This window comes from Morchella sextelata (assembly GCF_020137385.1).
Source record: "Morchella sextelata strain SCLS chromosome Unknown scls_28, whole genome shotgun sequence".
In the NCBI taxonomy this organism is placed as follows: domain Eukaryota; kingdom Fungi; phylum Ascomycota; class Pezizomycetes; order Pezizales; family Morchellaceae; genus Morchella; species Morchella sextelata.
This window is the reverse complement of record NW_025408643.1, coordinates 77,691-101,257: the sequence shown is the minus strand read 5'-3', so window position 1 is coordinate 101,257 and position 23,567 is coordinate 77,691. Positions and strand designations below refer to the sequence as shown.

Sequence of the window (23,567 nt, the reverse complement as noted above, 5' to 3'; positions counted from 1 at the left end):
ATCGATTTGCGTCCAAGAACTATAGGTTTAACGCTATCCCTTGCTTGGATGGGTGAAATTCGCCTAGCGGCTTGTCTCTGGTTTGCTAGGGTGTTTGAAATTGGTGAAATAGATGCTAGATAGAAAAGAAAAAAAAAGAAGCTAACGTACTAAGACTATTCTCAGATTCCCTAGTTTTTTGTGGTTTGGTAGAATTAACCCACTAATTGAGTCATGAATGATCAATCGTAGTGATATGGTAGTGATGATGTAATACAACATTGGAAATATGGCGCCATATATCTGGAGAGGTGTCCTTTAATGGATGAGGGGTCATTTGAATGAGGGGTCAATTCAGACGAACAGATCCACGGGATGGATTATAGTAGACGTTAGGTCAGAGATATAGACAAGCTGCGTACGCATATGTTGTGAATGACACGCGCATAACCTTATTGCTTCATTCAAGAGTTGCTTAGCGGTTTAATTCTGAGTTTCTAGAAAATTCGACAAAAAAAGCCCTATATAATGTGCCTGCAGATAGGAGATGGATTGCTATCTATGTGGTATCTACAACCCGGGGGGGGGTAGTGGTAAGTCTGTTGAATGACAGTGGCCGTGGTTACAACAGTTCAGATCGCTGTCGATAGACTTACAATATCTCTATCTACCCCCGCAGTAGTACTGCTTACATGTAGGTATGTACTCGTTAAAGTCATGATGAGGGGAAAAAGTACACGTAATTACTGATAAGGTTTGATAATTAACCTGGCTAGACACAATTGCTTTATTGTGTGATCGCCACGAGTGCGCCTGTGTGCACGTGGGTTAATAAGTTAGAGCTCGAAATATTACCACAGTTACGTTTGTCTGATCTTGCAATTGTTCATGATCAGTTCATGATGGTCAAATAGTACAACGGTCATATAATTTATGTAGGAATAAAAAGCTAATCGACCTTCACCGTCGTGTTCCGTGCGCATCCCTCTCTACAATAATGGTACTTTATATATAATTATACATGTACATATATACCCCCGTGGTCTGAGCTCTGAATAAACTACATGTGCTTAATATGTGTACCTGAGTAATTGGTGTACATGTTCATGCATACATGTAGTACGTAATTATTAAGTTAGAGTTTAGTAGGGAAATATGTCATACGCAGTTACATGTAGTTAGCTTGTCTTTTGATCTTAAGAGTTCACACTAGGTAGCATGTAGCCAGAGAAGAACGCCAGAGTCGCAACTCATTGTGCCGCGCGGAAATTGCTACCAAAACTACGTCAACATCCGGCTTTAATATATACGTTGCAGGTACCGCCCTTCTAACGGTCAGTCTTATTTTCACCCCTACAGTCGAATCATATGAAGTTCAAGTACAAAATCTTTCCCTGTTAAACAATGAATTTAGCAACAACAAACAATACAGAATTACAGCTACACAACCAGAACGAAGATAAGGGACCACCTTCAAGACCAGACACATTGACTGATCTATCGCCAATTGCAATGGTTGATAGTGATAAAATTGAAGTTGGCGCCGGCGACGATTATCTTGAGCTCGGGCAAAGGCCGGCCGGCAGCGCCGGGATGACACCGGAAGATCGTGATCCTTTTGGAAACGAAGGGGGAAATGACATAAAGTTCAAGACGATGACTTGGTGGTAAGTCTTGTGTCCTTATTTGTGAGCTGTGCGGTTTTTTGTTTGTTAATGCGGGCGGAATCATCAAACAGGCAGACAGCCATGATAATGATCGCGGAAACCATATCTTTGGGAATTCTCAGTCTGCCTTCTGTTTTGAAGGCCGTTGGACTCGTACCGTAGGTGTTTCTAGGAGGATATCCTCGTCACTTAATTACGGTTTTGTTGACATAGATTCCCTGTGTTCTATCAGAGGATGTATATTGATTATCGGACTTGGTATCATTGCAACATACACTGGCTACGTTCTTGGCCAATTCAAACTGCGATATGTTTGTAACCCCCAGTGATTCAAACTCTGAGAAAGGAGACTAATATAATGGTTGTCTTTGAAGCCACAAGTTCACACTTTTGCTGAAGCCGGTGAAATTATTATGGGCAGTTTTGGTCGCGAGCTTTTTGCAACCGCCCAGGTTTTGTTCCTTGGTCTATATATCCCCTACTGAAAAAAATCTTCTTGTAATCACTGACTAATATTTTTGCAGTTTTTGTAATGGGCTCTCACATCCTCACATTTTCCATCATGCTGAACGTCGTAACCGGACATGGAGCCTGCACTATAGTATTCACTATCTGTGGCTTCTTGATATCTCTCATCTGTACTTTTCCACGCACTATGAAAAGTGTATCTTACCTTTCGATTGGAAGCTTTGCAAGCATTCTTGGCGCCGTGTTTATCACCATGATTGGTGTTGGGGTGTCAGGTAACCGGCCAACACTATTCGTGGTACCTGAAGACGGAACTCCGTTTTATTTAGCATTTGGAGCCGTTAGCAATATTATCTTTGCATATGGTACAATTACCCCTGATGGAGTGTTGGGCTTATTTAGAGTGACCACGTATTAACTGATGATGGGAATAGCGGGACATTTGGCATTCTTTAGTTTTATCTCGGAGATGAAAGACCCACGCGATTACCCAAAGGTATTGGGTTTCATGATCTTTTCACGCATTACGTTTTTCTAACTATTGTTTAGGCATTATGCGCTCTACAAATCAGCGATACCATTCTTTACCTTACCGCCGCGGTTGTGATTTACCGTTACACTGGCGAAGATGTCACCAGTCCTGCCCTTAGCTCTAGCACAAAGCTACTAGAGAAGATTGCCTATGGCATTGCGATCCCCACTATCGTGATTTCTGGGGTCATCAACGGACACGTTGCTGCTGTTTGTATCCTCTCACCCCCCCGACCTGTGGTTCTAGATGCTGATAGTATGGCGGTACGTTAGAAATACATTTACGTCCGGATATTTCGAGGATCCGATCATCTTGGAAGTCGTAGCTGGTATGCAACTTTTGTCTGGCTTGGGATTATCACGGTTCTTTGGGTGGTTGCGTGGATTATTGCGAGCGCGGTGCCGATTTTCAATAACTTGCTAGGGTTGATTGTGAGCTTCCTCTTGCATTTTTTGAATCGCAAACGATTACTAATGGGTATTATATAGAGCGCATTGTTCGTGAGTTGGTTCACTTGTGAGTAAATTCTTACCCCTTGCGATGTTTTAGGTTGCTGAACTTGCTTTAGATGGTGTAAGTGGGTGGTTTTGGATCCATATGAACAGGGGAAAGCTGTTCTTGAACAAGAAAAAAACCTTCTTGACAATTGTCAATGTGGCGATAATGTGTATGGGTGGTACTATCGTAAGTGGTTTCTTCTGCGCACACTAATAGGCCATCACTGAAAGTTGTTTAGATGGTCTGCGGTCTTTACGCTTCCGGGAAAGCAATCCACGACGATAAGAGTGGCAAGCCGTTCTCATGCGCTGATAACTCCGTATAGTCATGAATGAGTTATATTGCTGGGCTAAAGTTTGGTTGAATTTGTTTATATCTGGGCGTTTAGGTGGGGGGGATAACTCTAGAGTGCAGTTTCCTCGTGTGCTTTTTGTTACCATTGTGTAAGGGTGCCAATTGTCTTGTGTTGCTTGGACGGCAGCCATGAGTAGTGGAGGTAGAGTATTACTCTACATGTACTTATCTATATAGCTATTTAAGTTTTAGTTCGTAGTTGATTGGTGTCCACGTGTATGTGGGCAGGCCATGTAATGGTAGATGTGGTACGTACTCTACCGGAACGAGATTATTCTTGGGCAGTGAGACATCATGGCTGCGAGTTATATGTAGAGTAAAAGTACGTACACGGTGGTTGCGTATAGCCCGTCACGTTATGTATGGCGAGGGGTGGGTTCTAGAGTTAAGTAAATCAGTACTTAAACTACATATATGCGTCTCTTATAGTATACTCTATACAATTAAGGAGTAGTCAGTTTTCAGTAGACAACCATAAATGTAGGGCAAATCCTTTTCTGGGGTTGTGGGTCCATCGTTACCAGCAACGTACATGTATTTGACCAAGTACTGTTAGACTTAGCTGGCCTAGTAACAACCAAACTTAATTTTATCACAACCAAATTTGTATACCAATGACCCGTTTCCCAGTTTTACACGGTACCAGGTTAAAACGTATATCTACATGTACATGATGTAGGTCGTCAATCACTCTTCCAGCAGCGGCGGGACAACCCCTAGAACTTCATATAAAAGCAAAACATTCTGTCAAAGCATATGTGCATACCGCTTATGTAGAGGACTTCTCCTCCGTACCTCGTCCAAGGTATTTACCCAAAAAGGCACGAATAGTACTGCGAGTGAGGGGCTGTGATGGAAACATTTGCCAAGAAGAGTGTCTCGGATATCGCTGATTATTCAGCCGACACCAAGACTAGCTCATGCTTCCTCACTCAGCCACGCCCCAAACGACTGGACTGCACACACACACACACACCACACACACCACACACACATACATACAGCATACATACACTAGTACACATCATCGACACTTTCACTACCGCTGTCATCCATCTCCAGCACTCCCTTGCTGCACCACACTGCTCCTTCCGCTGTGACATCCACAAATACTCCGGTGAGATCGCTATCAGTCTCTTGCATCGCCCCTTACTGGCCCTCCCGTCGTTGGCCCCTGCCCGTCCCGTCTACGGGAGTTCTAGCTCCTCCGCTCGTCGCAAACCAATATCACACCACCGACTGCTGGCTGGTACCGTACTCTCCACCCGCGTCTCTCCCTCGACGGTGTCGTTGCCTATATCGATACACGTCGATATCTCTAAGAAGAATCATCATCATGACTACTGACGTTTCTCGACAGCTGGCTCCTGCCACGGAGACTAATGTTGTAGCTGGTAGGGTTCACTCGCTATAGACCTCACTAGTGGTAGTAACTAATGCCTGTCTCTTGTTAATAGGAAATGCTGAACGCCGCAAGGGTCGCAAGCCATTCGGCTCCCTCATGAAGCGCCTCGCTTCTCTCAAGAACCACACCAACAGTGCCTCCTCTTCCTCCCAATCACGGACCGCAAATGGTCTCTCAACTGCCTGTTCTGGCCAGTCGGGATACTCTGCAAACTATCCTTACAAGGGCGGAAAGTCTGCGAGCGGACCCCCCTCTACATCTGCCTCTGCAGTGGCTCCCTCTCATATCTCTTTCGGCCCAAACCATCACGGGTCTACTCACTCTTTGTCTAGCACGGCATCGGTCTCTTCTAGCACATCCGGAGATCACTCGCTCACGCAAACCCCCTCGGAGAAGTCCCGCGGCCGCCCCGCACCATCCGCGATAACTGCGACAACAGCAACTACGTCTGCGTTTTCCTCCCCGACACCGTCTGTCCGCTCACTCACCACAACACTCACGACAATCCAGTCTACCGCGCCAGGCTCCATGCTCGATCCGTACCCGCATTACAACCCGCATCCATCCCACCATCATAATCCAAATGCCCCGCCAATGCTGTTCCAGCACCAGTTTCCCTCGTCTCCTAATGGCAATCCGCCAACAAGCCCAGGACCAGTGATGGCCATGAATAATGGCTCACTCCACCCTCTCAACTACTCCACTGCTACAGCAGGTGGTCTCCTGACTGATAATGCTTCAATTCTTACTTTGGCCTCCTCATCCAAAAGACAGCGCCGCCACTCCCTGGATACCGATGCATCGGTGCGCGCCCTTGCGCCATCCTCGCTCTGGGGTGGGTCGCGTGAGTCGCTCCCACTATCGGTGTTGTCGGGAAACTTCGACACTGGGAGGAGTATAGCTGGAGACAGGGGAAGCATTTACGGATCCACGTCTTTCACCACTGCAAGGGGAGGGGATGCAGCGAGTATGAGTTATGCAGGGAGCATGAGGGATTATGCTGGCGGGAGCGGAAGCATCATGGGCGAAATCTCGGGAGCAAACCCGTTGTGTACCAGCCCTCACGCGGGAATGACAATTATTGGAAACAGGGAGAGCGTCAATTTGGGAAGGAGCAGCAGAAGAAATAGTGCTTGGGTTAGGGGCGAGGAGGAAGAGGAGGAGGAGGATGAAGATGACGATGCAACAAATAGGAGGAGGAGCATGAGCGCAAACGGAGATGCGGATGACGGCGAAGGAAGAGGAGGGGATGGGGCAAGCATGCGAGATGGTAGTAGCAGTGTGGGTATCTGGCATGGTGTTTATGGGAAGCGTGAAGATACGCGGGAGAAAGGTAGAAAGGATATGGAGAAGAACTAACGGGCTGTATTGGGCGATTGCCAGGGGTGAAAGTCGGTAGTAGCAGTGGTAGTAACAGCAGTGCTGGTCTTAATAGGGCCAAATTATTTGGGTAGAAGGAGTGAATTTTCACAAGTATCTTTTTTCCGTTCTTCTTTTCCTTTGCTCTTTCTTTTCTTTTTCGCAGGAAGCATCGTAACTCTCTAACTATTTATCTAACTCTTTATTCGTTTTTCTTGCGCGGTTTTTTTTCTTACTTCTTTACTGGCCTGGCTTGCTTTAACTGTTTTTTTTTTTTTTTGGTTTCGTTCTTGGCTGCGTTCGGCGGGTGGGCTTTGCTTTTCTCTCTTTTTATCTTTCTCTTTTTCTTTTCATGTTTATGGAATCGAGCTGTGTTGAATTTCATGATCGAATGGTACGTTTTATTTTTAGTTTAGCTGCGGACTTTTTTCTTTCTCAATCTTTTTTTTTTTCCCCAGAGGGAGTGCTTGGTGGCTTGGTGCATGGGAAGTATTGTGAGCTCTAAGTTCAATTGCGCTTGGATTCTGTTCTCATACCCTTTTTTTTCTTCCGCAATCGGTTATACATGATGTTATATTAGCTGCGCTTAGTGCCTTTTTTTTTTCTTTCTTGAGGGGGCTGGCTGTGGTTTGGTGCTGGCTAGTGGGGTTTGCAATTGGGATCGAATAAGAGTTGGCTTATTTTTCCTTCTGTGCATGTAGTTTTGCGGTGTGAGAGTCGGTGAGACGTGCTTCTATGTGTGGGCCGTAGTTACATGCAGGTGATTATATATATATTATTTCTTGCTATATAATAGAAGAAGGGCCCGGGAAGAGCCAGTGCCATTAGTTGAAAAGGTTTGGTGTAGGTTGATACTGATCGCGCCAGCTGTGGTTGGTACTTTGATGGGTTGTTGCCTGGGCAACGAGTCATGGTTTATCACTCGCTATCTGGATGAGTTCTTCTGAACCGCAAAATATAGTGGACTTGATGGGTTGGATTTGTATATGTGAATGGGTACCAAATCGGCTTTCACACTAGCTACGCCCTCCATGAAGTGGTACATACAGTTATACTTGGAGTGCGCTTGTGCTTGCTTCATGGCTTCTCACTCGACGCAATGTTCGTTAGAGGCTTTGCAGCGTTGAGATCAGTCTTGATGTGTACGTGTTTCTCGAGATACAGTGATTGTAAAAATAAATAGAAAAACCCCACATTCCTCCGGTCAACCCCCCAAAAATCCCGTGCAATTAATCTTGGAAATAAAAAAATGAAATAAAATCGAATGCTTCAACAGATATATATCGACGAAACCCCAATTCAGACTGCGTCCGGATGCACTGAGCCTACTTATATGTTACCCAATTAGCTCTTAGTTAGGACCGAGAGGGCTACAGCGGATTCTATAAGGGGGAACTGACATGGCGTGATCACTCCGAAAGGCTTTCTTCGTCTGAGGTTTGCTCTGTTTCCGAAAGGCTTTCTTCTTCTGAGGTTTGCTGTGTTTCCGAAAGGCTTTCTTCGTCTGAGGTTTGCGGTGTTTCTGAAGATTGGGTAAGCACCTATCTATTACTTATACGGATGGGGAAAGAGGACGATCTTACCATGTTCATTAGATATTGCCCCTCTGGCCAGCAGCATCTCCACGATCTTTTCGTATTTACTACGGGTCGCTGCCTGTAGTGCATTACGATAGAGACCACCCTGAGCGTTTACATCTGCCCCTCTGTCCAGCAGCATCTGCACGACCTTCTCACGCCCCAAGGAGGCCGCTGCCTGTAGTGTATTGCCATAGAGACCACCCTGAGCGTTTACATCTGCCCCTCTGTCCAGCAGCATCTGCACGATCTTCTCATGCCCGTTGTAGGCCGCTGCCTGTAGTGCATTGCCATAGCGACCACCCTGAGCGTTTACATCTACCCCTCTTTCCAGTAAGATATATGTGACATCTTTGTGCCCATATTCTGATGCTAAATAGAGGAGTGATATATGAAGCGGATTTTTAAATTCAGGGTCTATATCTTTATCATCCCATAAATCCTTTATATTCACTCCGAATCCAAATATCGAGGCGGCACAGGATGGAAGAGGTAAAATATCCTTAATCCTTTGACTATCTCTGTATCTCCCCCCACGCAGTGACGGAATTGTAATGCGATCCTGGTAAACTATAGTACTCATAAGATTATCGAAAACCTCTATCCAGCAAGTATACGCCGCACTGGGTTTCTGGAGTGGCCCAAAGAAAACGCGCAGCAAGTCCCAAATCTTATTCTCGGGACTTTGCTTGGAGCATCGTTGAAAATGAACCATCCAGTAAAATGTTGGATATTCCTTTGTGTGTTGGATGGATTTATCCAAATCGCTCAATATAGAAAGAGATGCCTCTGCAACCATGGTATTGGCCTCAAGTAGAGTAAAGAAAGTTTCCTTTTCAAGAAATTCCTGGACAGACAGGTGAAAGAACCGTATGACATTGAGTTGTTGATCCAATTTTAAGAAGTTGTGGCACATGTCCAACAAAACATCGATGTCGATCGTGGGAATGTTTGATTGTAGGGAAATCATGGCAGTTAATTCTTCTGGCGAAAGTGGCCGACAGGAGCACAGAACCCACATGAGTGCGATTTTGCGATCTTGGGAGCGGTCCCCTTCTTGCGCTGTATACGCTCATAGATATCTTTATATGTTTCTTCGAGGGAGCTTGGAAAGTTGTCCAACATTTCCCTGACGTCTTTCTCGAGACTCAGAGCACAAAGTTCTTTAATCTGCAGCTCTACCCACAAGAACCTATATAGATAGTATTTAGTAAATATAAACCTCCTGGTATATAGATGGCCTTTCTGGGGTAAAATACATTCCGCGAGCCTTCTCGAGCAATTTGGAGATTATAAGCTCCTTTAAAGAGCCCTCAACTTTACCTCGCAACAACCTCCCACCTGCAATGCACCCACTCAGCTCTTCATTGATGTACCGTCTAATATCCATGGCGTTATCCGTCTCCTCTATATAGATATTCGGCGCACTTTCAAACCGAATTTTGATGTCGTCGTCGTTTCTACTAGAAATGAAGATTTTGACTAAGCTTGAGGAGTCATCAAGTATCTTTTTTAATCCGTTGAATAATTCATATCGGCTCTCGATATCACACTCATCTAAAGCATCAATGACGATAGTGGTATGTAGATTCGAATTGATGAGAGTGACGATCAAACTGACGCATTTTTAATTCCTGGTCCATCATCAAGGGTCTTTCCAGCTGTGCTCTTCTTATATTCTGCAACTACAGGTTCCTGTAAAGCATTTTCGGGGCCTTTGAAAGACAATTGTCTTAATATGGATCGCATGATTTCTGTTGGGTCATTTAACAAACCCTCGCCTCGTTTGCAATAGAAGTAGGCAAGGTTTTCATCGCTTCTCGACAAATTTTGTTTTTGATCTATGGTGTCTACCACCATTGAGCTACAATTATGTCTTAGTATGAATCATAGGTGATTGGGAGTTAGAATCGGAGAATTTACGTGAGTGGTGTTTTCCCCGCACCAGCTAGAGACAGAATCGGATTAGATATCAGATATCAAAGAGATTTCCGTAGGATATATCTTACGATCACCACGTAGCCACAGAAGACCCGAGGCACTTGAAGACTACCATTGGTCGAATCTATCGCTCTCGAGAAGCCACTCACAAGTTCCTTCCGTCCGATTTTTTTTTGCAGTTCGATGATATTTTGTATATGGAGTTTTCGATATCCAATCGAGTATCGCTTTTCGTTTGGAAACTTGTTGGACATAACGTATTCGAGTCAGAGAATTAGTTGAAGATTCCGTATCTTATAACTAGAACAGCGAGATTTACCTTCCAATCCATCGACAAGAATTTCCAGATCTCTTTCGATCCTTACAATAGGCATTTTGAATTCATTCAGTAGCATCTGAAGTTCTTTGTACCTTTCTAAAAAATAAAAAATAGTAAGAATATTGATTGCCACAGACCAATCTCGATCCTGAGTATAATATAGAACCTTCAGCTATCATGTTTGCAGCGCTCTGATCTGTGTAGCAATGCTCTCTTGTTAGCGCCACTATGCTTATATGAGATCGTCAATCAGTAGCTTATTTCTAGGTCAGGAAGTTTACTTTTGGCTCCCGCGAGATGTGACTCCTCAAAGACTTTAGACTCTTTTGCCTGAAGTGCTGTCAAAGCTTCTGCTGGTCCATCGGTATCTAAAACACCCCATGCAATGCGGACTGTTACGTAACTTAGATATGGGCCGGGATTTGAATATTTCTTTGTAAGAGGCTCAAAGAAATCTTACCGATAGTATTTTCGGCATAGTAATGCTTAGCGTTGATCATATAAGTCAACATATCGGCATATAGCGCAACCAAGGCTTCTTCTACCCGTTGTGCAGTATCGAAGCTAGTCCCGAGATATAACTCCTCGTATATGGCACATCTTCCCATAAGGTTCGTAATTACCTCGATCCCCACTAACATCTCGCCCATCTTTTGGTGGTCCTTGATAATAAACTATCATGTCATCAGTTTCTTCGTCTGATTATGAGGGTAGCGATCATGGAGGAACAGGATATATTATTGAATACAATCATTTCAAACATCGAGCTCAAATCTCAAGTTATTGGCAGGCTAGGAACACATGTATTTAATTCAGAATCATGAAAATCTTGATTCTTTATTAACATCGGCTGCCAAGAGTTCAAAACTTGAGCTTGAGATTTGAAAAGAGTGTGGCCAATGCATGTATAAATCATTGAACAAACCTCTATGAGATATCTAACTGGTACCCAGGGTATCGCAGCATGAACTGGATCGCCTTGAGCAATGACATTTCCCAGTGTCTTGAATTTATTGACCCATTCAATTGTCTTGTCCGCGATATCTCGGAGGACAATATTCTTTCCTTTCCACGAAATTTTCCACATTTTCTCCTGGCAGGTCTCTCTCGCTGTGTTAGTAGCTTTCAAAACATCATCAAGGACCTTGAGAAGACCATCCGAATTATGAAAGTCGAACTCTTTTTGACTTTGGGCGGGCAGTTTTTCGATTGCTTTTTCCCATGGCGAGGGCTTATTACTATATTCCATGTAAGTTCCTCGTACGGTCTCAGTATTTAAAAATACTATGGGACTCTTACGGGGGTTTAGAAGGGCTTATAGATATGGTATCTGGACTGGTAACTTTGGTGATTACTGGACCGGTACCCGTAAGGGGTAATTTCAGTATGCTACGCTAATTTCTAGAGTCCTTCGCAGACAGCACAATACTGGGAGCAGTTTGTGTATTTGTATCATTGAGGATTTTAGGATTTGCCGCGGGCATAGTAACACGCACGTTCGAGGGTCCTGCTACAACTGGGGAGGATTGCTCATCTGGTACAGTTTGTGATGAATTTATAGGGTTTGGCGATATTGACCGAGCAATGCCACTCCCCCATGCGCTTAGTTTGTTGCGGAATCTGGATCTTCTTGACGTATCTAATTGACTTCTGTATAAGCTACGCCTGAACACTTAGACAGCCCACGCTATGAAAGACCATGCCCGATTTTTTGGTCGGGTCCTTTCCACCGGAAGACGACATGTTTATCCAGGACTATGATATTAGTTAACACACAAGAACCCCGGGACTAGACGTATGAGTACTGAATGTATTATATAGGGCCAGGTAAATTGGCTAGTCAATAAAGCTTCAAACTCGCGCGCTAGCGCGCGTACGGTAGTGTTTGTATATTGCAGTGATATTGTAGTGGGAACCCCGCTCTTTACTGTATGGTACTACATACATGTACCTACTCGTTAACCCCCCCGGTACATAGTGTGTTACCCGGCTTCCAATTCACCCACATAGTGGCTAGCTAGCTAGCCACAAAGCATTCACGCCCAACGTCTCGCATCGAATTATAACACCAAGACACCAGATCCCATCGCAACTTAATATGTCCGGCCGAGCTCTCCGCAAGGCTCTCCGCCAACGCGAGCTTGCAGCACTCTCACAGAAGCCCGAGGATACGACCCAAGACGAAGAAGAACAGGACGATGACGCACCCCCGCCACAGAAACCAAGCCTATTTGCCCTCCTTGACGGAGAAGACGAGCCAGAGGACGAGCCAGAGGACGAAGACGAAGAAGAGGAAGTAGCGGTGGAAAAACCAATAATACCGAAGCAGGAAGGGGCGAGTGCATCCTCAAAGAAGAAGAAGAAGAAGAAGAAGGGTAAGTCCAAATCTGCACCACTGGTGCAGGAAGCAGGCGAGGATGAGATCGACGCCGCACTCAGGATATTGAATCTTCAGCGCAAAAACTCTGGGGAGACGCCGGATGTTCGTGTCGAGGAGAGTAAGCGGTTATCAGAGATCCTACGGGTGGATCCAAGGAATTTTGACGCTGCAAATGAAATGCGGCGGCTTTTTGGCCGGGTGGCATTAGATGGAGCGGAAGAACATGGGGCAGGTGGACGTAAGAGAGCTGCTGTTCCTGCGAGAGGGCTAACAGGGAGGAAGAACACCTTCGTTCAGGCCAAGGAAGAGTGGCCGGTTGCTAGCAGTGGAGGGTTAGGGATGGAGACGGTATCGACAGACGGCGACAATGTTACAGAATTCAGGTTTGTACACTCTAGAGCATATCAAGACGTACAAAAACAGTTTATGATGTGTGTTGCATCAATGGGTATGTTCTTCTTTATAAAAAGGCACCTCAGAAATTATTCTGACAGAAGGCCCAACAAGACCCGAACCGTCTGATACAATTAATGCAACACAATCCTTATCATGTCTCTACTCTACTACAAGCGTCAGAAATCTTTGCCCAGCAACGAGACCACACAATCTCCGGCGACCTTCTTGAGCGCGCCCTCTTCACATTCGGCCGTTCTCTCCACTCCACATTTCAGTCGAAGATATCCGAAGGAAACGCCCGTCTCTCGTTTCTCTACCCTGAGAACCGTGAGTTCTGGCTTTGCTCATGGCGTTATCTGCGGAATCTTCAGATGCGCGGGACCTGGCGTACCGCCGAAGAATTCGCACGCTTACTCCTAGCTTTGGATCCGGAGGGAGATCCATATCAGATGAGATTATGCATCGACTTTATTTCCTTGAAGGCTCGCCAGCCCGAGCATCTCCTCGCTCTCGTTGAGCATCCCATGTTCAGAGAGCTGTATACTAATCTCCCTAACATGGCTTACTCCACCGCGTTGGCATATAAGCAACTCAACCAGGACACTGCGGCAAGGGAGTATCTGGCGAAAGCAATGACGAAATTCCCATGGGTTGTTACCCGCCTATACGCTGAATTGAACATTGAGACCGATATCCCACCTGCCCTCTGGGGGGCACTGCCACCAGAGGGAGATAAACTGCAGCCTCTACTGGCGGAGCTATACGTCTCCCGCTCGCAGGATCTCTGGAAAGAGTCGGGAGCAAAACGCTTACTTACAGACGTCGCAAGCACCATCTACAACCTCCCCAAAAAGTCCCTCCTGAAACCACAGAAAACAGAAGAACAGGAGATCATCGAGGGCGTATCGCTGGATATTGCGCGACATGTCCTCATTGCGGATATCCCAGGTGTTACTGCGCTGTTGCCACGAGGGTTTACAAGCCATGGAAGCCGGGGGTATGATCTATTGCCGCCGCCCGGCGATATCAGGAGTTACTCGGTGGATATACCGGATACTGCGCCCGGTGCAATAGAAGGCCACAGTGCCGTGGGGGCTGCGGGATTGTTTAGAGAGCTTCTGAGAAGCTTGTTCCCACATTTGGACCACGCTGCGGGGCAGCAGCCGTCGGATCAGGAGGTTTTGGCCGCGTTGAGGGAGAGAGGGATTGATATTGAGCAGGAGGGGTTGGGGGTCTGGATGCCTGATCAGGAGGAGGAAAGAGACGGGCCCGAGCGGTGATCGTCAACCAGTTTTATTTTGTGATAATTGTTAAACTACATATATTGTGAGTGTTTAATTCACATGGTGTGATAGTCGTTAAGTCCAGGTCGAGTGATGACTCGTGAATCAATCTGAAGCGATCAGTGCTTATAAACATGTATATAGAAGATCAGTTTCTTGTGGCTCTCTACTACGAGGATTAATGAATCAGGGAAAATCGCCCTTTTTTTAATCAGCGTAATGTGTAATGTAAATGCAGGCCTCAAATGTATCAAGTAATGAACCACTTCGATTTATAAATTTAGAGAATTTGTATGTCGAATGCATCGGGGAACGAATCGGGAAATAAGCTTTTTATGCATCAGGCAATGTGTGGCAGAATGTATGAGGGAACGTATGAGGGAATGCATGAGGAGATGAATCGGGTAATGAATCGGGTAATGAATCAAGAAGTGTAAAGGCATCGCAAAACGAATCATGTTTATTGAGAAAAGAAAAATTAAAGTCACCGGGAGTTGAACCTATGACTGATGATATGTTTTTTGCCCTTATTCATCTGTGTTAGTAAACTGTACCTAAAATTAAAAAGTCGGTTTATTTCGTTGGGTAATGTGTTCTCCAAATTGTATCCTATATTGTATTAAAAGTCGTAGAGGGCAATAGTGTATTCAATTGGATCAATTGATTCATTTACAACAAGTCTCGACGGTAATTGCATCAATCGGGGCCCTCTACACCACCGGCCTGTGTGGCTAATGTGCTTATTGATGCATTACCTCCCGTAGCAGAGGCTCAATGCCTTGATGTTTAGAATAAACACATGTATATACTTGTAATAGTTAGATCTAGAGCCTTTCTATGCAGTACGTAAGTATAATATGAAGGTGCAATATATGAGGCTCAATGACTCTCTTTTCAAACCGGGCACCTGATAGAATAGCATACTTTGTAAAAGCAGGATGTAGGTATGGAATATCATATGCTCGGGGTATTTGCCCGGGCCTATGATCTTTATGATCTTGCGGGAAGATCGATGCATAGAGCATCCCGGTATTACCTCGACGCAGGTTGGTTCTGCAGGGAGCCGAAAAAAAGCACTGCAACGGAGAAGGCCGAGTTGAGGAAGGAGGAAGGGCGATGCTTAGGTTCCAGTCGATACTTTCTCTACTCTACGCACGTGCACACGGACGCGGGGGTGCTGCGGGACCTGGCGGGTGCGGGTGGTGCGGGGGAGGCACTAGCGAAGGCGCGGCGGTTGGTGGGGGAGACCCAGGCGGGGCTGATACATCTGAATATGAGGTGGATGGGCGGCGTGGCGTAGACATAGGCGTCGCACCTGTATTTGCCGGGGGTGCTGGTGACGACGCAGCCGCATGGGCGGGTGCGGAAGGAGGCGTGGGGTGGGGGGCACGACGTTCACGAGGGTGCTGAGGAGCTGCGAGTCGCGGGAGCTGGTGGCGGAGTTGGTGGAGGGGGATGGCAGGGAGGGGTGTGGGTTGTGGGCGGGTGGGCGTGGGATGGGATGGTGCTGCTGGAGGGGTGTGTGGTTAGTGCGATGAGGGTTGCGAGGGACTTTGGGGTTGAGGTGGAGTGGTGAGGGGAGAGGAGAGGATGGAATGATACCCCCGGCGGTCTGTGTAAATATTGTAGTGGTAATTAAACATATGGTCTGCAATTAATACACGGCATAACGAATAGAAACAGTAACTAAACTACATAAAACAACTACTTGGAAAGTGTTCTGGATGGAATCCATACGCCAAGTCGATCGCGCGTGGGGGCCGAGTGAGCGAGTGTGAGTTACTGGGTGAGTGATATCTGGTGCTCCAGCACATCCATGGCCATACATCCATATCCCTGGACAAGGCAGACTACTGTACATATACTTCACATGGATCATCCCAACGGCGATCACTGCAAATAGTAATCCACACACATCTAATTAGCATAGCTATCGCTCGGGCGGATGAATTTTGTGCACCACTTAGTAAGGGAATTACATAACCTTGCTCTTTCCAGTTGCTAACAACAGCAGAGCCAATCACGAAGTTACAATAATTACCACAGAAGGCTAGTGAGGGAAGTCGCGAATTTGACAACAGTCATCCGCCCGATCGAGCGATACCGAGTATGCAATGTGTATTGTATTTTAAAGGTTTCGATTGGCTGTGTTTTGGATGTTTTCTTTTTCTCGAGCTACTTATTGATATTTAGGCCGGTGGTGAGTCAGCTAAAAAGAAAACGTTATGTTGGAGGTTATGTTATGTTAGGTTACCGTTTCTTTTTGTTTGTTATTGATTCTGCTATTCGGTGGTTTTGATATGTTTTGTGTTTTGTGATTTGAGATGTTTGGGATTATGATATGTTTTGGGATTGTGATATATCAACGGTATACCACTTTAGCAGAGCAGAGCAGAGGCAGCACACCTCTCTGGTGACACTCTTCACTATTCTTTATTTCATTATCCTCACCGGCCAAAGGCCGGAACCGGCTTGTACTCTATATACGCTTTGGAAGTCGCTTCACAAGCAAAATATAGGCAATTGAAAATGTAATGGGTAGAGACGCTTCATGGCATCTGACTCGGTCGGTCAGTTTGCGCCGGGTCAGAGTTGATGATGATGATAATTCATTACCGAGTCAGAGCTGGTGTCTGGTGGGTGAAGGTATGTAGGTGTTTATATACAGAAGCATCAACTACCACCCTCTTCACCAGACAATATCTAAAGCCCATAGATCTGAACCGAGAGTCGTCTAGCAAGCCCACGTCCCATATCCCACATCCCACATCCCACATCCCGCCCCAGTACAAAACCAAAGCAAAGCAAAACACCCAACAACAACAACCCTCTATTCTCCTCGTTCTATATACATATCTACACCACCTTCCCCGCCTCCCCTGGCGCAGCCCCAGCAGCGTCCCCGACCGCATACGGACTCACAGGCTTACACGCCTTGATCTCCTCCGGCCGCGGCATCACCACCGAGAGTACCACGTTCTGCACCAGCGAGTATGCAGCCGACGTGGCCCAGTAGAGCGTCAATGCCTGTTTGCGTCTTCGTTAGCCATCCGTCCATCTCTCCCCACACAGAAACAAAAGTAGAACAGAGCCATACCGCTGGCATATCCAAGATCAGCGGCAGCGCCACCAGCGGCACCACCCGCAGCGTATTCGTGAGCACCCGCTGCGTGCGCGTGGCCGGCGGGTGCAGCGCGCTCTGCATCTCGATGTTGGCAAACATCAGGAACGAGAACGCCATCGGCAGGATAAACAGCGGGTCTGCGTCCAGCAGGTCCGGGAACCAGAGCGCGCCTTCGGTGCCGAAGCTCGGTTCGACGGGGATTAGTCTTTCTGCCGCAGTGACGGTGTCGGTATCGAGAGTGCCGGCGGTGTCGGGGGCGAGGGCGTCGGGGGAGGCAGCCTTCCCGCGCCACCACTCCGGCAGCCCGTCCCTCCCCGTCATTCCACGCAGCGTGACCGACGCCGCAACCCACACGGGCAGCTGCAACAGCGGTGCGGCGAACGCCTTCCAGCGCTGGCAGCCATGGCGCTTTAGGATCTCGGAGCGCTTGGCGCGCAGGGCTTTCCGTGTCGCGGCTTCCCACTGCTGCGGGGTTGTTGTGGTCGCTTTTGCGGCGCGCGCGAGCGGGTGCTGCCAGGCGGAGACGAGGGGCTGCAGGTCGAGGGTCTTGAAGGCGCGCTGCCGCGAGTAGATGGTGGTGGGCGTGGTGATGAGCGCGCGCAGGAGGATGGCGCTGAGGGGGATGAGCGTGCACCAGGGGAGGGCGGTGGTGGTGTGCAGTGTTGTGAGGAGGGTGTGTGTGGCGGTTAGGGCGGGTTCGATGAAGGGCCGGGCGGGGGTTGCGTGGAATGAGCGGTGGCCATTGGCAATGCGGGGGCGGGCGAGGCGGGGGAGGAGGTGCGCGCGGGGGAGGGGGAGGGGCATGGTGGGCGTGCGTGCGGCATGGCGGGGGTGCGGTTGTGGTTGTGGTTGCGGTTGCTGTGTGCGTGGTTGCGTGATTGCTGGTGCGTGTGTGTTGTGTGTGTGCAGCATGTGTGCCGGGTGATTTCCTGTGAGTTGATTTTGTGCAGCCTTGTACTCTAATTGTTGTCTGTCCCATCCATGCCAGATCAATCAAGCTGCACTCTCACAGCAGCTTCTCTCCCTGTGTCCAATTGGAGTTGGATACAAGCGAGGGAAGTGTCGCCATCAACGCCTCAACGCAACTAATGGCTGTTACAGACCGCTACCTGTAGCAAGGTGTCTGTGCAAATCTCTGTCCTGCAGCCCAAAGCCTTCTTAATTTTGCGAGTAAACGGGCAGCCTGCAGATCCTGCCATATGGCATAGCGAGATCGTAAATAGAACTGTACATATTCCAGGGCAGTACTAGATCGAATACTAATCACAAATGCACTCAAGCCATGGCACCCGACTTGGACTACAGCTGCTGCTTGCTTGCTAGTAGAGTAAAACCAGACCCTCAGGGGGCCGGTGAGGAAAGTATCTTGGTATTTTCATCATTGCAGCATCGGAATATTGCAAGGCGACCAGAAATACTTTGAACAGGGGTTCTGATTGGTGGATATTATATATAATTATGGTTAGCTGAGTATTTGAGATGCAGCATATATTGTAGCGGATTGGTGTACTTTGTAGGCCCTGAGGAGCCATGTGCGGTAGATTGGAATTGTGGCCCTTTAAATTTTGTGAGCACGAGAAAGTTCACCTTATGTGTAATTGCGGTGAGTGATGGAAGAAGTGATCTAGACCTTTGGCATCTGATATCATAATATCGTAATGCCGAGTACGTTGAGCTGGCCACGGTTCAAGAGTGCATATAGCTAGGCATCATGTAGCGAATAGTTGATAGATGATTCGTAAAGCCTACCAGTAGTACTGTGAACAGACGATGGCCGGGGGATCCGGACCGTTGCCCAAATCAGTGGAGGGGAGATGTAGACAGATCCTCTAAATCTAGCTAGCACCATCAAAGACTTCCATACATACAACCTACATGTACGTATACTTGCATCGTAAGGAGAGATTACAAGACTCGCTACTTACGGATGAGGGTTACTTGTCAATAGTTAGTAACCTGTCTTCACAGCTACTAACTACGCGCAGAGAGAACACTCAGCTGCACAAGCAGAACAGATATGCCAGAATGGCTGGTATATCTTCGCGGCGAGAGGAACCACAACCAATCAAATCTTTTTACATTGCAGCCAGCACAGTGCGACTTTCAGACACCCACGAATTGACTCCCGCCCTGGCTCACTCTTGGTGTTTAAATTCTTCACCGACTTGCTCGCCCTGGATTTGGTACAATTAATTGCAAGGGTGTGTACAGACAGACATCTGTCTTCCATTGAATCCCCTCATACCCGCTAACAGAGGTCTAGGTAGAGTAGCAAGCTACATGTAGCTAGCTTAGTGCATCCACCGTCATTGGATACATCTAACCACTACACACACCCCAACACATGCCTCTGTCTGCCTTGACCTTGGTACCCGCCATATATCCCCCCCACGACCCTGGTCATGCTCCCGCACCGGATGTGCTTCTAGCTAGCACATAGGTATTACCGGCCAATACGTTGATATTGATGTGCGGCTCAAGTGCAAGTGCTTGTACTATACTCTACCTACAGCACACACTCCCGCCGTTAGCAATTAACCCCCCTACAAGGGTGAGCGACTGATGAGCTGAGCCGAATCGAATCGATGAGAGGTGAGGGAGAAAGAAGAAAAAGAAAGAACTACATACATACATTGCATAGCTAGGTCCCATATCACACACGTGCACGTGCACTCACAATGTACTAATTCTGAAGGCCCTCGATATTACAGTAGGTATTCTACATCAGGTACTCCAGATCGTTGTATGTAGCCAGTCTATTTTTGAACCCTGCTCTACCAATTGGTGGTAAGTATAGCCGATGCTGATGCTGTTGTGCGGTGATAGGCTGGCGGCACCACACTCTGACCGTTCTTTCTTTGGCGGATATACTTTACATATACTCTATAATACGAAGTCATCTTTCGGGGTTGCGACCATAAACAGCGGTCTGATGAAAATACCCGAGAGTTGGCAAGAGACAACGTCAGACACCGAGTTTTTAGCACCATCTGTTCCTCTGCTGCCCAAGGATGTTGTAATCAATTGGGAGAAAATGCCAAGCGCGCTCTAAATACCCTACACAGGATACTCAAGTCTGGGTATTGGCGGTTCTAGAAGGGCGAGTGACGGGTCATGTTACCTCCAATTGGGAATGGTGCAAATGCGATCTAACTACATGTGATTTGATTCTGGCATGCATGGGGTATTGATAAAGCCAGGAACACCCCTTGGACCTCTTATCAATTGGTATCGCATTCTCTCAAGTAAACCAAACTACATGTAGCTGCGCCCCGCGCGCTACAGTGCTACTCTACTGAAGCACGAATTCGGATAATTGATTCTGTCTTTAAATAAAGTGCCGGGAGAATCGAAACAGATGCCGAGGTGCTCTCTCTTCTCTACGTATGCATGCATGCATGCAATATAGTATATTCTAGCAAGGCTGACAAAATTTAAAAAATAACCCTAGGTAGAGTAGGAATGGTGCAAGGCTGCGGGTTTCGGGCCCTTGCATTATACATATAATTATTGCTTACCCACATCACGTTCAGGGGTAAGATCTGCTATCTACAGATTCTAGAATGGTGCTGGATATATACTGACCGACGTATTACTCTGCTCAAGATGATTAGGTTCGTCATGTTTAGTGCAGTAGCCGTCCGCCCCATTGGAATGCGGGGTATATTGGAGTCGATGCAATGGAAACAGATGCTTTTGTGTCTTGACGGGTTACGCATGGTACATGTACCGCCAAAACTCGAGAAATTGGCTATGCATGCAAGATCAAAATTACTACTAATGGTCACTTCTGAGGCTGATCAATAGCGTTCAACCAATCGTTAAAGAGATAATCCCTGGCCGGAGATAGCCAATTTATCGAGTTTTGGCGGTATGTATGATATGCAACCCTTCGACACCCTAGCACTGCTATCTCATGTTACACTGTTTGGCAAATTATTTGTCTCTGACAGACGTTATCGAAATCTAAACAGGAATATCATCTGGACCAATCAATAGCTGCTTTCATGTCGCGCTGCATGATATTTTATGATACTGCTGCTGCTGATAACTCGTGGGGCTGTGTCAGAATAATGCATTGTCGGGGTACCCCGTTCTTCACAGACAGACAGAAAGATCCTTTCGAGTCATTTGTCGATGCGTCCTTTGGCTGCTGTAGCTACGTGTCCAGCTTGATGGAAAGAGGAAAAGTAACTGTGTTTTGAAGATAAATCATCAACTGGCGCCTTTACATATATAAACAGGGTTTCGCTCGCTGCAATTCGCCAGTCTGGCTTGGCTCATCATATACATATATCTTCCATATATACCTGCAACAAACCCCACCAACAGTTCTAGCTTCAACGATACTCTGTATCTAATGACACTTACCCGCCCAAGATGGTGAACTTCACCGCCTGCAAAATCGCCTTCGAAACCAACGCCACAAACCTAGAACTCTACAGCTACACCGGCCTCACCCCCAACCTCCCCCTCGGCCCCGGCAGGTCATACCTCATCAGCGAGCACGGATGCCGCACCCTCTGCGGAACAGGCGCGGAGATTTACCCATGGGCGACGGCGGCTAACACCATCACGACATGGGTCCTCCCGATCATTGGCCTCTTGCTGCAGGCACCCTTCGAGAGTAACCAGGTCGCAAAGACATTCCTGGCGACGTGCCGATGGATCGGGGCGCCCATAGCCTCGTTGTCGTATATTTTCTGGAACATCAAGATCACGGGCAAGTGCGCGATCACGGTCGATATGGCGGTCGACTACAATGCCTTCCCGGGGCCGGGATCGGAGTTTAGTCAGTTACGTGACTCGTTCTATATCCTCAGCGTGATGAACCAGTATGCGCTGAGCGCTGAGCTGGATCGTGCGGGCCCGAGTTCGACGGAGCGGTTTCTGCGCGTGGCGCTGTTTGATAATGATTTGGCGTTGGCGAATCCGAGAAAGGGGATGGTGCATAGGAGGGAGAAGTTGGCGTGGTCGTTGAGGAGCGGGAGGAAGAGGGGGGTGGTGCCGATTTTTATATCAACGTTGTGGTTTTTGTTGTCGTTGGCTATTTCGATACATGCAGGTATGTGGGGTTTCTGGTTATATCTATCATTACTATTTTCATATATACTGTCTATTTACACATATCCCACACACGAGCTCTACTGACTATGGTATGTCAACCAGCCTTCGGCAGCCTCGGAGTCAATGCCACCGCCCATAACCTAGCCATCGGGCTACTACTCGGCTGGCTACCGGTTCTGACCCTCAGCAGCATCACCGACCGCAGCCCGGGCTCCGCCGACGACGTCCGCCGCAAACTCAACCGCTTCCTCGCCCACATCCACCAAGGCCTGCAGGCCGACACCACCAACCCACGCTACAAAGGCATCCAGCTCCCCTCGTCCTCCGACAACCACGACTACTTCACCTCCTTCTGTGGCCAGGCGCGCTCGCGCTGGCACTACGGCATCGCGCACGCCATCCTCACCGGCACCGAAGACGCCTTCGCCGCCGCCCACGGCCGCAACTGGACCGCCCACCACAACGCCCGCACCATCCTCATCTGCGCGCCCCCCGCAACGCGCCACAACAACATCTGGTTCGACTTCCGCGAGCTCTGGCAGATCATGGGCGCCACCGCGCTCGTCGGCTGCTCCGTCTTCGGCTCCTTCATCATCTCGTACTTCACGCCCACCGTCGGCCTCGGCTGCCGCAGCGGCGGCTACCTCATCTTCTTCATCATCACGCTGGCGCACTTCCTCGCCGAGTCGGCCGTGTGGTGGGTCTTCCCGCGGCCGTCGCGCACCCGCGACAGGATCGGCTGGGCGTTTACGCTGATGGAGATGGCGAATACCGTGTGGCTTATCTACATTCTCAGCGCGCAGACGTTCGGGCTGTACCAGACGTGCGCGTGCTGGTCCAGCTCGTGGGGCAGCGGGAGCGGCGGCGGGTATATCAATTTCGGCACGTCGGCGTACTATAAGGCGCACATCATCGCTGTGTATTGGACCACGGGGACGATATTGTCGTCGCTGGCGATGGGCGCAGGGTTTCTGTATGTGGTGGCTGAGTGGTGCACGCAGAGCCACATGTGGACGGAGGACTATGGGGATGCGATGGCGGGCCTGAAGGCTACGAGGAGGTTTAAGAAATATACGAGCTGGTTTCGGTGTGTGCCGGATTGGGTTATTGTCAAGTTTAAGACTCACAGGCCACGGTGTTTGGGGGAGAAGAAGGGGAGGAGGAGCTTGGTGTGGAGGTGGAAGACGTTGCCGACGTAGCTACAATTACATGAGCTGG

At 47.9% G+C, this 23,567-nt stretch overlaps 8 protein-coding genes across 8 annotated transcripts; 6 read left to right on the top strand and 2 right to left on the bottom strand.

Moving 5' to 3' along the window:
• Positions 1–1,383: 1,383 nt before the first annotated feature.
• Positions 1,384–1,650, top strand: H6S33_008730 (uncharacterized protein; the record flags this gene model as incomplete). Its single annotated transcript, XM_044840185.1, has 1 exon — positions 1,384–1,650. The coding sequence occupies one exon, from the start codon at positions 1,384–1,386 to the stop codon at positions 1,648–1,650; it is 267 nt and encodes an 88-aa protein (XP_044687586.1).
• Positions 1,651–2,583: 933 nt separating this feature from the next.
• H6S33_008729 (uncharacterized protein) lies at positions 2,584–3,469 on the top strand (the record flags this gene model as incomplete). Its single annotated transcript, XM_044840183.1, has 6 exons — positions 2,584–2,610; positions 2,664–2,855; positions 2,919–3,077; positions 3,135–3,162; positions 3,215–3,330; positions 3,383–3,469. The coding sequence occupies 6 exons, from the start codon at positions 2,584–2,586 to the stop codon at positions 3,467–3,469; spliced, it is 609 nt and encodes a 202-aa protein (XP_044687585.1).
• Positions 3,470–4,834: 1,365 nt separating this feature from the next.
• Positions 4,835–6,262, top strand: H6S33_008728 (uncharacterized protein; the record flags this gene model as incomplete). Its single annotated transcript, XM_044840182.1, has 2 exons — positions 4,835–4,892; positions 4,956–6,262. The coding sequence occupies 2 exons, from the start codon at positions 4,835–4,837 to the stop codon at positions 6,260–6,262; spliced, it is 1,365 nt and encodes a 454-aa protein (XP_044687584.1).
• Positions 6,263–7,671: 1,409 nt separating this feature from the next.
• H6S33_008727 (uncharacterized protein) lies at positions 7,672–11,348 on the bottom strand (the record flags this gene model as incomplete). Its single annotated transcript, XM_044840181.1, has 13 exons — positions 7,672–7,784; positions 7,846–8,157; positions 8,859–9,031; positions 9,099–9,302; positions 9,461–9,703; positions 9,763–9,787; positions 9,849–9,880; positions 9,926–10,022; positions 10,100–10,195; positions 10,266–10,295; positions 10,381–10,491; positions 10,560–10,773; positions 11,049–11,348. 13 exons carry the CDS (start codon positions 11,346–11,348, stop codon positions 7,672–7,674), a joined length of 1,950 nt encoding a protein of 649 aa, XP_044687583.1.
• An 849-nt stretch (positions 11,349–12,197) lies between these two features.
• H6S33_008726 (uncharacterized protein) lies at positions 12,198–14,155 on the top strand (the record flags this gene model as incomplete). The annotated part of the gene is made up of 2 exons (XM_044840180.1): positions 12,198–12,927; positions 12,987–14,155. 2 exons carry the CDS (start codon positions 12,198–12,200, stop codon positions 14,153–14,155), a joined length of 1,899 nt encoding a protein of 632 aa, XP_044687582.1.
• A 961-nt stretch (positions 14,156–15,116) lies between these two features.
• Positions 15,117–15,734, top strand: H6S33_008725 (uncharacterized protein; the record flags this gene model as incomplete). Its single annotated transcript, XM_044840179.1, has 2 exons — positions 15,117–15,395; positions 15,465–15,734. 2 exons carry the CDS (start codon positions 15,117–15,119, stop codon positions 15,732–15,734), a joined length of 549 nt encoding a protein of 182 aa, XP_044687581.1.
• Positions 15,735–17,014: 1,280 nt separating this feature from the next.
• On the bottom strand, positions 17,015–18,086 carry H6S33_008724 (uncharacterized protein; the record flags this gene model as incomplete). Its single annotated transcript, XM_044840178.1, has 2 exons — positions 17,015–17,185; positions 17,256–18,086. 2 exons carry the CDS (start codon positions 18,084–18,086, stop codon positions 17,015–17,017), a joined length of 1,002 nt encoding a protein of 333 aa, XP_044687580.1.
• A 3,576-nt stretch (positions 18,087–21,662) lies between these two features.
• Positions 21,663–23,548, top strand: H6S33_008723 (uncharacterized protein; the record flags this gene model as incomplete). Its single annotated transcript, XM_044840177.1, has 2 exons — positions 21,663–22,347; positions 22,452–23,548. The coding sequence occupies 2 exons, from the start codon at positions 21,663–21,665 to the stop codon at positions 23,546–23,548; spliced, it is 1,782 nt and encodes a 593-aa protein (XP_044687579.1).
• Positions 23,549–23,567: the final 19 nt, after the last annotated feature.